The sequence below is a fragment of the Dasypus novemcinctus genome, chromosome 1 (genome assembly GCF_030445035.2).
Source record: "Dasypus novemcinctus isolate mDasNov1 chromosome 1, mDasNov1.1.hap2, whole genome shotgun sequence".
NCBI lineage: Eukaryota > Metazoa > Chordata > Mammalia > Cingulata > Dasypodidae > Dasypus > Dasypus novemcinctus.
Window position 1 is genome coordinate 188279492 of NC_080673.1, and position 17163 is coordinate 188296654.

A 17163-nucleotide genomic window follows, 5' to 3' on the forward strand; every position below is an offset into this window, starting at 1 on the left:
TTTCTCTTTGCTCATGTATCTGTTTCTCTGTGTATTTACTTCCCAGGGCTCCAGCACTAAAACTCCAACCTCCCTTCTCAGTGGTGTGGTTTTTCTGTGAAGAAATGTCCTATGACATGGCCCAATCAAAGCTGTTATCATTATTTGATCAAGTAAAAGTCAAACCTCTGAATTCAGTACAATAAGCCCAGAGGGACAAATCAGCTTACAAACATAATCCAAAATCTATTTTTGGAATTCATAAACAATATCAAACTACTACAATGAGTTTTAAGGGTTTCCCTCAACAAATAAAATGAGTCCCCAGATTTTAGGCTTTCCGCTTATTCATGTCCATTTAATTGGGGAAAATCCCTTAATTAGGAATGTAGGTTTTCATCATAACTTTAGAAGCACAGGAATAGTTATCCCAAGTTGTTATCAGGTGACCTTAGATTTAGTAATATAAGCTAGAAGAGGTCAGTATTTCTATGAATGGAAAAAGCCAAGGTCTTATCTTTGTCAATTCATTAAAAAAATAAATAAATCTGTAAAATATTTTATAAAATCTCACATGACTGTGAAACTGCATAAGTACAAATTCCATAGGGCAGGCTACAAACTGGGAATGATGATGAAGATTTTCAATGAATTTTTCAGGAGAAGCTGCTAATGGAGGTAGAGATGGAAATTGTCTTCTGACTGCTGAAATTGTCACTTTTCTTTTAGGCTTTCAACTGATTGGATAAGATGTCTCTCATTGCTGAAAGCAATCTCTTCAGTTGACTGTAGATGTAATCATAGATGTAATCGACTTAGTAATGATTTAAGCCCACGAAATGTCCTCACAGAAACAATTAGGCCAGTGCTTGCTTGACCAAGCAACCAGGCACCATTACCTGGCCAAGTTGATACATTAAGCCTAACCATCACCATGTCTGAATAAGATTTTGTGTTATTTTTTTCCTAAATAGAAAATGGACAAAAATAAAGATGGGGTGGTTACCATTGATGAGTTTATTGAAAGCTGCCAAAAAGTAAGTACTGAGAGCACACGATCTATCACTTTTGCTTTCATAACAATGCTGAGCATAAGAATGCTCAGTTCATGAGTGTTGCCAGCTAGCCACCATGAACTGAACATGAGTGCAAAATATAAAGACTGCATTCCTAAACCTACCAGTTCTGCTTAGCCAAGATAAGTCTATCATTCTGAAAACATGCATCCATCCGGGCATTCAATCAACATTTACAGTGTTGACTCTGAAGTAGGCAATGTATGCAGTCCTGGAGATACAAAAGTTGCATGTGCACTGCTTTTTTGTTCTCTATATACCTTAAACAACATTCACCATTCAGTATAAAACATATATGATATTCGAATTATTCTTTTCTCAGATTTAGCCTATAACATGTATATTTTCTCTACTTTCATAAAATCAGAATTTCAGTTCAGCCAAGTATGCATCAGAAACCAAGCTTTTACGTGATTTCTAAGAGAAATGTATTTCCTTTAGTGTATGTAGACAAGAAATGGCTTTCCAGTTTTACCCAACATAATTCTTCAGTCACAATGAATAAAGAGCAGAAAATTCTTTAAGGGGAGAAATCTGGGAGGTTCTGCTGTCACCTGGTGGGAGACCAGCATTAGCTTACCTAGAATAATTTGACTTCATGTATGGGTAGACCCACAGGAAACAGCTTTTAAAATAATCATGGAGACAAGTTTGTTGCTGCTTTGGCTTTTCTCTCTTTGTTTTTCTTCCTCTTTCCTGATGGCTGCTTATTACTCAATTCAAATTTTAATGTGGTGGTCTTCAAATTAATTTGGTGACATCAAAGTGCATACTGGTGATGTTTATCCTTGGTTTCTAGCAGTGGAAGCCACTATTAATTTGGTTACCATTTACCACAATGTATAATCACCAAGTTCCCCTATAATGCCCAAAATGAGTTCCCTTAATGTCATTTCTAAGGAATAATGCCAAACTGAACACAGGCACTAGGAAATGGTTTTTCCTAACAAACCCTGCACCTCTCTGGTTCCCATTCTGGCCATATGATTTGAGAAATATTATCACCAAGTAACATTTGAATAAAATGTTTAAAGCCTGATGGACTTGACAAAACATAAAATGGGCCCTCTATAGTTGTCTACTTGGAAAATGGACAGAATGGTATTTACATTTGTAAACTCTCTGTATTTGAGCATGTGGCAAAGGAGGCTGGTGGGGGAAGCCGGTACTTCAAGGCAAGAACAATGTCCTTTTCACAGATATGCTGAATTTAATTCCTCTGTTTCTCCCTTACAGGATGAAAACATAATGCGTTCCATGCAGCTCTTTGAAAATGTGATTTAACTTGTCAAATAGATTGATTGAACAGAAACTATTCTGCCACATTTAAAGTTGGAGCTACCACTTTTAGCATAGATTGCTCAGCTTTACACTGAGGCACATTATGCAAACAAGCTTTGTTTTAATATAAAGCAATCACCAAAAGATTTGAGTTTTCCAGTTATAAATCTGCATCCTTTCCAAAATGCCACTGAGTTCATGGGCTGTTCTAAGTCATTTCATACCCTGTGAATATTCAGAAGTAATAGAACCTGGCATATAGTTTTATTGATTCTTTAGCTATGGGATTATTGAGGCTTTCACATCTCAAAGTGATTTTAAAATAGCTGTGTTTTTTGCTACTCATTTGTATGAAATCAGCCCCAGGATTTTAAATCGTTTTCTAAAACATTGGCATCTGCATTTAATTTCCAGAAATCAAATTAATTTTCATGTTTGTATGCTGTAACCCATTTATATACCTTAAGAAAACAAGATTACTTCAATTAAAAAAAAAATGCATACGCCCAGTTTCTATGGATTTGCCACCTTCTGTTAAAGATGTTAATTTAGCTGGCATTTTTTATTAACATGAAACAAATTACTTTACACCAGATGTTGGCATATATCTAACAAAGCTTACTTAATAAGCATTTCTTAATTTTTCAGAATACATATTATAGCCAAGGCCTACATAACATATCTAATTTTGAACTTGTTCAATCTTACAGGTGGACTGTTTTCTATTGTGTCATTAAGCAGACGTCCAATTAGAGGTGAAATAAAGCAAGGATGTTTACAGGCATATGCAAAAGGTCAAAATACCTGTCCTCCAGTACACAGTAAAGTTTAGTAACAAGGAATCCTTAACAGCATTAAAGGCCTAGTCCATCCCCTCCCCCTGATTTTCTCATGGCATGTTTATATTACAAGCCAGTGAAGGACAAAGAAATCCTGACTACTAAGAATAAACTAAGTAGGCAGAATTCACTTTGAAAGCACCAGTGATTCCATTCCTTTATATTGAGAACTATGATACCAAGATTTAGGAGTAAATGAGTAGAACTGCTGAACAACTCATCTGGATTGCATAATGATTTAGCTCATCATAAAACTCCAACAATTCAGATTCTTTTTAATGATCTTCAGCCAATACTGCAAAGTTGCCACAAAAATACTGAAGATACATACATCTTCCTGTTTTGCAGAAATATCACAAAGACCAAGAGACTACAGTCAGAGGAAATTTGCAATTGTCTTTGCAACAATAAATCAGGTATCTATTCTGGTGTAGAGATAGGATGTTGAAAGCTGCCCTGCCATCACCAGTGTAGAAATTAAAAGTAGTACAATACATGTACAATGAAATTTGCCATCGCGTGTTTGTGTAAACTCAATGTGCACATTTTGTATTTCTAAAAGGAAAAATAAAAGCAAGTAAAATGTTTATAACTCTACTGTCTGTTATAGGTTTTTAGTCTAACAAATTTTATAACTTCAAGAATAAAAATATTACGTTTTTACTTATGGCATTTTCTAGATCTTAGATCTTTGTTTTCCGGTAGTGCAAAGTTCAATGAAACAAGTAAAAGCAAGACCAGTGGGCAGGCAGCTCTTAGCTAGTGTGACCTAAGGATGAGACAAAAGAGTAGAAACCGGAGGAAAGAGTGCAGAGGGAAGGATCAGGGAAAGGCATAAAATTCCGAGGGAGGGAGGACTAACATTTCCGCAATTATGACTCTTCAGAAATCACTTTCAATCTTCCAAATTATAGCTGTGAATCACATCTGAAAGGGGAATTGCAAAGAGGTCACTAGAGATGTTTGAGGGATGGAGCACGAAAGGGGGTTCTCTGATGTTCCTTGGATGTAATACTGCAGCTTCTAGAGTCCATCCCTTCAAAAGCACTGGTCTACTTTGGAATTGGTATGGCTACTCAGGTCCCTACTGGTTTCTCTTCTTGACCAGAAGAGAGAAGGTCTTACTCTCATTTTCTGCTTCTCTTCCTCTACCTCTTGAAGAATGATCCAGAGTCAGCTTCTACTACCTCAAAACTCTAAAAACTATGTCTACAAATTACATTTTAAAAGATTAAAAAAAATGAAAAACAAACTAATTGGTTAAACATAAGCAAGACAATAAAATCAATGAATACATATAAGAGTTTTAAGATTTTAATTACTGAATATCTTCATGTCTAAATCCATATTTTCAGGCTATGAAATACAAAAATAACATTTACTTAAATACAATTAACACAAAGTTTACGTAGTTTTAACAAGTTGAAATAAACATACTTGGTAAGAGAATTTGCACATTTTTTAAAAAAGCTCCCTAAACTATAGTAATACGGGAATAAATGGGCTCCAAGCATTTTATAAAATGTACTTACAAAATGTATATGTATTATAAAATACATATTTACAATTAATAATTTCAGTGAATTCACAAATGTTTGTGCTCTATTTTAAACTTCTTTAGCCTTGATAAATGTATATAAAACCAAAGAAAGAAATAATGGCAAAATATCTCTAAAGAGAAACGTGAAGTTACAAATTGAAAAATATAGGTTTAAATAAAAGGCACTAGAAAATAAATACAAATGAATCTGATCATGTAAACCCAATTATGGTTTTTCATATGAAAAATACACCCAACAAAACTGATAGCTTTCCATCATTAACTGTTTCTTGTTGATGAATAACTATTTCTATGATTCAGTGGGATTGTGTAAACTCATTTTAATCTAGGCAATAATGAGTGGTGGCTGTGATTTACAAAAGCACAAAGTGAAATGCATCCAGAAGAGTTCCGTGGGTACCTGTGGTCAGAGTTTAACATCACCAAGAAGCTGGCTGCCTTATTCAACAGCAGATGGAGCAATATGTTGGAATTTTGGATTTGATGATGATGAGGCTTCCCTGTAGAAAAAAAACCATTTGGCATCATTAGTATCATGTGGCATTCCCCTATTTACATTTGCAAGAACATGCCTAAAAAGTGTCCCATAAATAAATAAAAAGCAGAATGGTGGAAAGTAGATTTTCTTTTTTTTAATAACGTGTAGGTTGTTAAATGTTTTTTAAAGAATAAAGTATCTAACTAGAGAAGTAGAGGTCAGATTATCAAGATTTGAGTCTAGCTTCTACTACTCACTTCATTGTCACACTTAGTGCTAATCACTTTTTTGTGCCTTTAGTTTCTTGATCTATGAAGGGAGATAACAAAATCTACTTCAGAGGTATGCAGTGAAGATTAAATGAGTCTAAGGTCTATAAAGAACTCAGAAGAGTAACTGGCACATAAGTTCTAAAGCACTCAAAAAAACGAGTGTGTGTATGTGCCTGTCCCAAGACAAAAGCACTGATCACTTAGAAATAAAAATTATGCTAAGAATAACCTGATTGCAATTTTAAAAGGCAATAAACAAGAAAAGACAGGCAGCAAAATGCTTAGTGATACAATGACCCAGTACTTGTCTGTAACTGCTATTTTCATTTTCCCAGAAACTGAGTCTTTGCATCATTGTGATATCCTTCAGCCCTAAGAAATGTGTTGCTGCAAAACTGAGAAGACTTTTTTTAAAAGTCTCCTCTCTCTCATATTTAAAGAAAGAGAAAGATACATAAACTTTTAAGTTCTTGGACGTTAGAGGAGAAATTCAGTAATTTCATTACAGATTACAAAGTCCCCAAAGCAAGCACAATAGTAAATAGTCAAGGGAAACTCTTTAATAGGTAATTGCAATTTTCTATTGCAAACAGAAAGAGGGAAAAAGTAGAGAAAAAGTCTGAAGGAAATAAGCAGTATTTAATAGCTCTTGCAATTACACAATCTTCTAACAGGCAGGGCCTGCCTCCTCTCCACTTGTCTATGCCCCATGCCAGTTCATAGGATGTGTGAAAACCAAAAAGGGAGAATTTCAGACCAAAAATCTGTAATATCATTATTATTATTTAGCGTCTGTTTACTTGCATTTCACAGGGGAGGAAAGAGCAAATTCATTTTGCATTCAAATTCTCATGACAGCAAGTGCATTTGCAAGCAAGAAGAATTTCCCTTCTGCTGAGGGGACACTGGTCTAGATAAGGGATGGTTTTGCATACCTCATGAAAAAGATGTCTGAATGCTAATCCTCTGTGCTTAGGGACCCACACACAACAAAGAAATCCATTATCTAGTAGGCTTAGGGACTTACTTCCTCTTCATAAACTTTATTCTAGGCATTCATCATGAAAAGAATATAATCAATTATAAAAGTCACTGAAATTGATCAAATTAGGTAATTTAGGCAAAGCTTAAACTATAAGGTCCGTGTTTTAAAGTTCTAAATGAGCATACAAATTTTCTTATATTTAATTCCTTTAGAAAGTACCTAGAAGACAACCAAGTTGTGTAATGTTACGGTAATTATGCACATAAATCTACCATCAAGATCGGACTGATGGTCATCTCCAAAGCAAGATGGGATCATTGTGTTTTATGCAAATATTTCTACGATTAGATTATGTGAACACTTCTTTCAAAAGATGAAAATTAACTTCTGATTAATTAAGAGTCATTTGACACCACAGGGACATTAATAAAATCTCCCACATTCTTGCACCTTGAAACAGAGTAATCAATTAAACTATTCCTATGTGTCTGTATGTGTTTTTGTGTTTACAGACATTAGTAGCTCAGTCATTTGGAAATGTTATTTCGATTTTTGGTTGTGGATAGCTTCTAAATATTTTTAGAAAGAAAAGATGGTAAATCAAAGATAAAAGAAAAAAAAAAGGTACTCTCTTTTCAGTGAGCTAAGATAATCCTTTTATTTTCTCAACTTTCCAAGGGTCAAAACAAAATAATCTGAAGTACTTGAAAAGAAAAAAAAAAAAGTCAAGCAGCACCATGTGGGGTGCCATAAAGTAAGGATAGTGAAGTATACAGGACTTGGGTTTACATAGCTTGTGTCTGAATCCTGGAAGTAAAAACTGTACAACCGGGAAGCGGACTTAGCCCAATGGAGAGGGGTCCGCCTACCGCATGGGAGGTCCGAGGTTCAAAACCTGGGCCTTTTTAACCCATGTGGTGCTGGCCGATGCATAGTGCTGATGTGCACAAAGAGTACCCTGCCACACAGGGTTGTCCCCCACATAGGGGAGCCCCACACGCAAGGAGTGTACCCCGTAAGGAGAGCTGCCCAGCGCAAAAGAAAGTGCAGCCTGCCCAAGAACAGCGCTGCACACACGGAGAAGTGGACACAACAAGATGATGCAACAAAAAGAAACACAGATTCCCGGTGCCACTGATAAGGATAAAAGCGGTCATAGAAGAACACAGAGTGAATGGACACAGAGAGCAGACAACTGGGGTGGGGGAGAGAAATAAATTAAAAAAACAACAACAACAAAAAAACTGTACAACCTAGAAAAGATAGAAACTCTCGAAGCTTTAAAATGAAAATATATCAATTTCACATGGTTACTTACTAATGAACTGAGAATATACATTAAATATGTTATATGGTCAATTTTGTAAAATGACTAAAAATTTTTAAAATTTAATGACTTAAGGAATAATGTCCTACTTACACTTCCACCATGCTGCTCTAACTTTTGTAATGCACTGGTGATTGGCTCTTTGAATTTCTTGTCCATTAGTCTCTTGGAAAGCTTTACCAAAAAAAAATAAGATTGGGAATGAAGCTTAAATTGTCTGAAAAAAGTATTACTATCTACCATAAACATAAGTAAAACTTCATTAAAAAACAGGTTAACTAGAAAGAATGCTAGTCTTTACTTAATTTTAGACTTTAAATTTAACATATAGTCACTACTATTATTGATTTAAATTAGAAAGTTAAATTTAGAATTACCACATGACCTAGCATTTCCACTTATGTATTATATACCACTCAGGTATATAATCAAAGAAATAGAAAACAGGGATTCAAACAGATATTTGTACCCCAAGGTTCACTATTCACAATCGAAAGGTGGGTAAAATCCAAGTTTCCATCAACTTGGACGAATGATAAATAAAATGTGGTATATCCATACAATGGAATATTATTTGGCCATAAGAAGGAATGAAGTTCTGAGACATATTGCTACATGGATAAACCCTGAAAACTATAAGCAAGGAACCTAAGTAAAATACTGATGATTTCATTTATATGAAATGAAATATCTAGAAACAGCAAATTCATAAAGACAGAGGTTACCAAGGGATGGGCATTCGGTGGAAAGAGGAATTGTTTCTTGACATATATGGAATGTCCATAAATACAGGAAACTTTAAAATAAGACTATAGAAAAGTGAATTTACATTATTTCAAATAATGCCAATCTTATGAAATCTGCTGCAGTACAGTATCTGGAATAGGTTTTCTATGAAATAGCATTACTTTCCATTTTTTAATCTGTGCAAGAGCAATGGAAAACTACGCTAGAAAGCTAAGACTCTAAAACATGTTTGCCAGTAATAAAATGGGAAGTGAAGACAAAGAACAGAGCATGCTTCAGTAACAGTGACAAGCAGAGGGATTAGACTAAAAACCACAGACCATCTATCCTAAGACACATCCTAAAGTGGCCTCAAGTTAGAAAAGTGGAAACTTAACTGAAAAGGAAGGGAGCACAAGATGCATGAAGAGAGAATCACAGGAACAAAGAGTGGGTAAATAGTACAATTCAAATAATCAAGCGAACACTCTAACAGTGTTCCCACCAAATTACCTAATCCAAAGACAGAAACACTCCTAGCATTACTTGCTCATGGCTCAACCTTCTGGGTATAATAACTGGAGCCCAGTCAGACCATTCATTCATCATATATTTTGGTGGCTGTCATGTAATGTTAGTTTCTGGTCCTTCCTTTTCTTTCCTCTTTCCAGGTATGAAAGTCACCCAGTAGGAGTAATTCCCACCATTGAGCACTGGGTAGTAGGTCCCTTCAGCCAAGTCATGGAAGGTTAGAGAGGGTTAGAAGAGACTACCAGAAAGATGAAAAATGTGAGTAAAGCAACTCTGAAGGAAGGGACACCCAAGGCCTATAAAAGTCCTGAGGAAAGACAAGAGACTACATCTCTCCCAGCCCTTAAAATTGCTCTCTCAGTGTGCATTACCCTGACCAGTGGGTTACAGAGAAACCCACGAATGACCAGCATCAGAATCACCTGAAGTTCTTGGTGAAACTACAAGTTCTTGGGCCTTACCTGACACCTAACCAGAATTCAGGGCAGAGGCCCAGATTCTGCATTTTCAGCCAGATTCCCAGATGATTTGATCCCTCATCAAAATCTGAGGATCACAACCCTAGGGTCAGGGGTCAGTCCTTATTATTAAAGCTCAGAAAAAATATGAGTTATTTTGCATATGAAAAAAATGAGTTGGAAACAGGCTCAGTACCTCCATTGTTTTGCACATGTTGTGTGCTCTGTGTCTGCTTGTCTTCTCTTTAGGAGGGACTGGAAATCAAACCTGGGACCTCCCATGTGGGAAAAAGGTGTTCAATTTCTTGAGCCACCTCAGCTCCCTGTTTTGTTTTGTCTCTCATCCCTGTTTTGTTTTGTCTCTCACTGTCTGCCCTTTTTGTGTCTCCTTGTTGTGTCATCTTGTTGCATCAGCTCACTACACCAGTTTGTCTTTTCCTAGAGGCACCAGAAACCAAACCTGGGACTTCCCATGTGGTAGGTGGAAGCTCAATCGCTTGCGCTACATCCACTTCTCAGTACCTGGTTTTGAAATTCTTCTTCCATACGAGGAATCTTTCTTCAAATAAACATTGGATATAGAAGTCTATAAAACAGATGAAAATGGAGCCCTTCTGGCTGAAAGGGGTGGTGGATGGGAGTGAAGGAGTTAAGGAGGAGTTCTGGCACCCCTCAATGGGTTCCTTAGGGGAGCTTGGGTCTCCCAGTGAATTGCTAACAGACCAGGAACTAACTCTAAAACTGCTGTTCTCCAGTGCTCTCTTCTTTCTGTAACACTAGGAACAGGGGCCAGTGTAGGTTCTAGGTCTTCCCAAAGTGTTGACACCCACATAAGTTAGAGGCCCTTTTAGTTCATTGTTGTCTCAGGAAAAGCAGAGAACAGGTAACCAAAGAATAAGACTACTAATCCACAAAAGTAAAAAAAGCAAAATGAAGCAAAACAAAACTATATAGCTTAGTTGTCACACTGTCTTTTTCATGCTACCATGGTAGGTGGAGTTTGGAGACATTCAGGAAGCAAAGTTCTGGTACTTGCTCAACTTGCATTTGGGAAAGCATCCAGTGTCATTCCTTTTCTCTATGTCACTTCTTCTATACTCCATCCCAGTAATCTCAGTGAATGTCCTTGCTACTTATTTTCCCCCAGAAAACAAAAACAAGGGCTGAGACCATATTTGTTTCTGCTTAGCACTATATACTTAGTACTCAGTAAATACCTGGCACAAAATAGGAAAGAAGAGTTCAACAACTTCATGTCAAATTCCCGACCATTTGAATGTATAAATAAATCTGAAATGAGCTAGTTTTCTGTATTAGCGTGAAATTCCTTCAGGCCTAAGCTATAACAAATGGATTTCCAAGAAAAGCTAAAACAGATGAACCTGATGCTTACAAGCAGGTATCTGCCAGAATTCCCCTGCTTCTGTCCTAAGACTTCCCATATGTCAAGGGCCCTACCCATCTGGTTCTCCTCTCTCCCCCCCTACACCTTGGTGGGATTCCATTTCCCACCAGCAGAGCAATCTTAATAGACTCACCACCACCCCCACTTTCTACAGGCTCAACCACATGGTTCCTAGAGTGTACAAGACTCTGTGAAGAAGTCAAAAATACAGTTGTAGGACCTCTCAGGTGGGAGGGCCTAAGGAAAATGATCAAAATACATCTCAGCACTGAACTGAAGAAGAATGCAGGCAGAGAGATCCCAGATAGTACTTTTTTTCCTTATTATTGTATACAGTAAAAGATTAATTTTGCCCAAAGAAAGGTCTGGCTTTTGCCCCTGGAGTCTTGGAATAACCTTTAAATCCTTGGAATGCCATGCCTAATAAAAGTACCTTTATTTACAGGGGCAATGGGCCACCTCGGATAGTCTATGCTAACAACTTGGTTTATGGTGGAAGCCCCGGACTGTGGGATCAACTTGATCTCCACAGATGCTAGAGACTTAGGTCACTCATGCAGGTGTTCAATTATGTTTATGTTACCGACACCCAATAAAACTCTGGACACCAACACCAAGGCTTGCTTGGGTGAGCTTCCTGGTTGGTAATATTCCATACGTGTTTTCACACATCCTTGCTGGGAGAAGTAAGTGCTTTCCACATAATTCCACTGGAAAAGGACAACTGGAAACTCTGTGCCTGGTCTCTCCTGGACCTTGCCCTATGTGCCTCTTCACTTCTAATTTTATTTATTTTTTCAAGAGAAAAATCCACAATTTTATTTATTTACTTTTCAGTAACCTTATTTATTTTTCAATAAGTTTAAATCTGAGGTATAGTATCACATGGATTCAGTATCCAATGGCCTTAGTTGGAAGGTTACTTAGGAATTTAGCATGAACCATGCCTCTATTTCCATAGGCATGAGTTACCTTTCCCCAGATTACTCTGGTTTTGTTAGGTTTGCCACAAAAGTCACTGTGTTGTTTTCTGCTCTGTATACAGAAGCACATTTCATACTCAAAAAGAATTCAGGCTCATCTCGGGCAGAAACACCTTCAATTTTAAGAAGGGCTGTGTGTGTTCCCTTTGGTTCCAGGGCCCCCACTTACAGCCAGCAAAAGTGGCTTTGGTCCATAGCCTTCCAGACATATTTGCCATTTTAAAAGACCTGCTCCCAGCAGGCTCCAGTTATTTGCTCCCAAACTCCAGCAACTAGAGCTCCATTCACTTCTGATTTTAATCTGTATTCTTTTGCTGTATGCCCAGAACTGTGAATACAACAGCTTTTCTGTGTTCCTAAGTCCTTCTAACAAATCATTGAACTTGAGGGTGGTCTTGGGAACCTCCCAAACTGCAGTTTGCTAGTGTATGCCTGTAATACAGATTCCACTAAACATAACAGAAAAAAGTCTTATAGTGAATGCTATTTACAGACAAGCTAAACAACTCACAAATGAAAATAAAAAGGCTGAAAAAACATAGCTTTGGCCATATACAATTACACAATAAGCACTACGTATAATTCATAGCTAATTAGTATGGGCATAACATCATTATACTGCTTATTAATTTAATTCAAATTTTTCTTTTTATTACAACCTTAACCTTTGTGCATGTAGGTGCTTTCCATTAAAAAAATTAAAGAGAATATTGTACATTAATAAATGTTTTCCAAATGCTTGGTCTGACCTTTATTTTTTCGGTTGAGAGATTTTAAGATTTTTAATTATTTGAAGTCATTACATCATGAGATATGGAAAGTACATGATAATATACACAACCACTCCAAATCTTTTCCATACTTACACTTGTAAGCAGATGTTTTAGGTGGTCATTTAGAGAAGTACCAACGATGACACTTAACTGTACCAGAGCATTCAATCCTCTTTCAAACACTTCATCATCTGAATGGACCTGTGGGAATGGTTGATTGGTTGGGGATTTGGGATGCAGGGCAGGAAGGGAAGCGAAGATAAAAAGGACAGTAAGGATTGATTAAAAGAAAGGGCAAACAGGTGGAGGAAAAAAAACAAGATTTTCTATTTAGAATTAGAATATAATCAACCAAATTCAGAATTTTAAAAATAATCCCTAATGCAAGACATCTAGAAGTAAGACATACATTTTCAGCTGGGTCAAAGCATTACCTAAAATATACAATTACCACAGAGAAAGGCTGATTTGAGATCCATTACTTTTGCTACTAACTCAAAATGTCACTTTTACCTTTAGTATACCTTCTAAAAGAGTCTTCAGATATGAAATCATCTGGCCCTGAATTACAGTGTCCTAATTCTTCAGCACCACATGCATCAAAATCACAAGTTAAAGACTAATTTGCATACGATTTGGAGGAGAAAAAAAGAGAAAATATTCTGAATGCACCTTGTTTTTTCCTACTAGCATTTTTTTTTAAAAGAAGGTTTAAATCATATAAATGTTACATTAAAAATATAGGGGATTCCCATATAACTCCCCACCCCCCTTTCCTCCATTAACAACATCTTTTATTAATGTGGTACATATGTTACAACTGAACACATACTGAAGCATTGCTATAACCATGGTCTATAGTTCACATTATAATTTATACTTCACACTGCACAATTTTATACGTTTTGACAAAATGTATAAAGGCCTGTATCTGTCATTGCAATGTCATGCAGGACAATTCCAGTGTCCCAAAAATGCCCATGTTACACCTATTTTTCCCTCTCCTGCCTCTTAGAACCTCTGGCGGCCACTGCCTTTATATCAATGACACAAGTTCTTCCATTGCTAGAAATAATAATAAGTCTACTTTAGTCCATAGCTGCATTCCCCCTTTATGTTTGTTCGTTCCTCAATATTGAAGATTTTAAGATGGTGATGACCACTCTATTTCTGATTAAGAGAGCACTTAAATCCATGGAGCAGATGGATGGAATTGTCTTGTTTGCAGTTGTGGATACTGTGTTTTGGGATGAGCATTGTCCATCATCAGCCTTTTGTTAGTTGTTTGCGAGTCCAATGAACTGGACAGTAGGTGTTGCAACTCTGCTGATTTTGAAATAGAAAATACAAAGGAATAAAAGACATACCAGAGCTGCCTTTAGCACAGGAATCAGTCTAGGAAGCAAAGGCACAGTTTTTTCTGAAGCACCTTTGACCAAAAGTAATTCTCTAAAACCTTCCTTTGAAACAAAGGTATATGGATGCTTAGTCTCTCTCAGACCCTGCCAAAGACAAGAAATATGATTACCCATTTCATATTATAAAACACATAAAAAAGTGCTTTTTTACTAGCCTATGAGAAAATCAAAAGTTTTATTATATTTTTCTAATCATATGTAATTCAGTAATTACAATTTAAAACACAGAGAAACTGTGACACAAAGGACATATCTGAGATAGGAAGGATCACAATTCACACAAGGGAAGGAAGGTAAAAGAGGAGGAAAGGAAAAAGGAAAGGAAAAACGAAGATTAAGGAAATTCAGAAAACAAAAACAAGGGAAAGAAGGAAAGGAAAAAAAAGTAGTAAAAAAGGAAGAAAAAAGCAAAAGAAAACATAACTAAAAACAAAGAAAAAGAATAAAACTCACTGAGATACTAAAATACATACATGCTCCCAAAACATTACTGGAAAGTGCAGCAAAGTAGTCTAGAATATATGTTTATAACTACTACTTTAAGAATGTATAAATAATGGACCTCGTTGATTTTACAACTTATTCAGTGAGTTTCTAAGACATTTTGTTTACCAGGTTATTTTTCTCTTTTTAAAGTCTTTAACCAGAAAACCTTATTTAGCCACATATCTAACATTTCCACTTATATAATTCCTTTACATTCAAATATATTAAGATACGGAGAAGACAAATCTTTGACTATGTGCAATAAATGTTATTAGGTTTTAAATGCCATTTTTAACATTGGAAGTGAAACAAAAATGTGAAAAAAAACTTGTGTGGGAAGCGGACTTGGCCCAGTGGTTAGGGCGTTCATCTACCACATGGGAGGTCCACAGTTCAAACCCCAGGCCTCCTTAACCTGTGTGGAGTTGGCCCATGCACAGTGCTGATGCGTGCAAGGTGTGCCGTGCCACACAGGGGTGGCCCCTGCGTAGGGGAGTCCAACACACAAGGAGTGCACCCCATAAGGAAAGCCACCCAGCACAAAAGAAAGTGCAGCCTGCCCAGGAATGGCACCGCACACATGGAGAGCTGACACAACAAGATGATGCAACAAAAAGAAACACAGATTCCCATGCTGCTGACAACAATAGAAGCAGACAAAGAAAAACACGCAGCAAATAGACACAGAGAACAGATAACTGGGGGGGGGGATAGATAAATAAATTAAAAAAAAAACAACAAAAAAAACTTGTGTATGTCATTTCCCACTATACCCGGTACCCTAAATACATGAGAAACAATTAGGTAGTACTCATTCATGATTTACCCAATCTCTAAGTCAAGATACAAGGGAAAAGTTTAAAAAAAAAAAAAAAAAGAAAGGCAACAGTATTATTCCCTCACTTTGACTAAAAATTATACATGAAGTTATTAAGGTATAACTGGCTGAAAAGCCATGCCTAGAAATACTAACTTTCAACCAATTTGTCCTTTTGACAAAATAATCCACTTACAAATAGTGATCAAACAGTTCCTTTTCTCAATACTTTCATGCTTTTTGAAAACTATGCTGCCAAGCTCACTGGTACCATTACAGAATGCAGGTCCTGTAGTTATAGGAGAACCCCTAACCAAGATCTTCATTTTGGATATGAGGAATAGCAGGTTAAGAGGTAAAGTGGATTTCAATAGTGAGTCTTCTATCATTATGTCCCCATTATTAAATGAGTAGAAGGGAAAGCTAAAATTCTACCCAAGACAGAAATAAATGCATTAATGTTAGACAACAAGTATATAAAAGCCTGACTTTGATTTGTTCTAAGCTTTAAGTCCTTTTCAGGACTCACAACATTAAAGCAGTCCTCTTACCCCAAGATTAGCTGGAGTATGTTTTCAAAGGGATCACTACTGTCTTTTTATCAGTCTAAAATATGGTTTGCTGCCATATATAAAGGTATAAAGTTTAAAATAGAATGCCACTAAATTCTTTATTTTTAACACCAAGTTAAAAAGCTTTGATCAAAACTGAATTTCAAAATAGGTTACCCACAAATACATGTGTCGCTTATACTGTCAAAATAATTCCACAAGCTGAGCTATAAATTAATGAAAGCAAAACCTTAAAACAATTCTGTAGTCTGGGGTAGTAACTGACATGTTAGCAGAGATTTTGATGCTTCATTTATAACTAAAAACGAATATCACATTACTCTGTCTTTACAATAAGTAAAGTTATGTATTTTTTCTACTCTGATCCCAGGCAGATGGCCTTTCCCACTGGTTTTACAGGAAAGGCAATGTTTCTTCAAATGAAGGAAAAAAACTCTGCATAAATCCTTACATTTTCAATTACTTTCTTTATATAGATCACTTACTACAATACGATTATCTTTAGATTATCTTTCAAGGCTTTAATTTAATGACATCTTAACAAGAAGCATCATACTCTGCTCTTTAAATAGGTAAATAACTAAAATTGTAAATATACGACAACTGATTATTACTCAATTTCTGATTCTAAGAAATTAACAGAAGATACCATTGATTCACTTGAGGTTGATGCTCCATGAACTTTCCTCCTGACACAAATGTTAAATGATATAAAGGAACCTATCAGAATTTAAAAGAAAAAAAAAAAAGAAATCCTCTTTCAAAAAATCACTTCCATGATGTGCTACTTAAAATGAACAAGCAGAGCAAAGTGTTCAAAAAGAATATTTAAGCAGTAATATCAGTTACCTGAGAAATATAACATGTTAAATATGACTGGTTGTATACAGAGACCAAACACCTTCATCTGATATGGATTAAGTTTTCACCACTGATGTTCTCCTGATCTATTAATAGTTTAAATAGTCTTCCTCTTTATTATGTTTCCAAGTTTTTGTTTTTATTTTTTGAAATTGAGTGTGAATATTTCATCCACTTATCTACAAATCCCTGTGTTGACTGACTCATTCTGTGTTTATAAAGCTGACAGTTTAATTTCTGATTAAAGTATTCCACTCACAGCTAGTTCCTAGGTTGGATGAAAGAGGAGTGTGATCTTTTAATGCCTATTAGGTTTGTATTTTCAAAAGTATGGA

The 17163-nt window shown here is 36.1% G+C and overlaps 2 protein-coding genes across 9 annotated transcripts in view; one reads left to right on the plus strand and one right to left on the minus strand.

The window, feature by feature from the left end:
- KCNIP4 (potassium voltage-gated channel interacting protein 4) overlaps window positions 1–3762 on the plus strand; it is a 1217739-nt gene extending 1213977 nt beyond the window's left edge. For all 5 annotated transcript variants that reach the window (XM_004482470.3, XM_004482474.2, XM_004482473.3 and 2 more), the window contains 2 exons: window positions 954–1016; window positions 2292–3762. In XM_004482470.3, the coding sequence (XP_004482527.1) occupies window positions 954–1016; window positions 2292–2339 (111 nt within the window). In that variant the 3' untranslated portion in view covers window positions 2340–3762. The remainder of the gene's footprint in view (window positions 1–953; window positions 1017–2291) is intronic.
- A 711-nt stretch (window positions 3763–4473) lies between these two features.
- The window catches only part of PACRGL (parkin coregulated like), a 29503-nt gene continuing 16813 nt past the window's right edge, over window positions 4474–17163 (minus strand). For 2 of the 4 annotated variants that reach the window (XM_004482476.5, XM_023585762.3), the window contains exons 6-9: window positions 14042–14176; window positions 12768–12875; window positions 7892–7972; window positions 4474–5236 (exon numbers count right to left, since the gene is read on the minus strand). In XM_004482476.5, coding sequence (XP_004482533.1) covers window positions 5180–5236; window positions 7892–7972; window positions 12768–12875; window positions 14042–14176 — 381 coding nt within the window. In that variant the 3' untranslated portion in view covers window positions 4474–5179. The remainder of the gene's footprint in view (window positions 5237–7891; window positions 7973–12767; window positions 12876–14041; window positions 14177–17163) is intronic. The other 2 variants (XM_004482477.5, XM_023585763.3) reach the window with 1 other exon arrangement.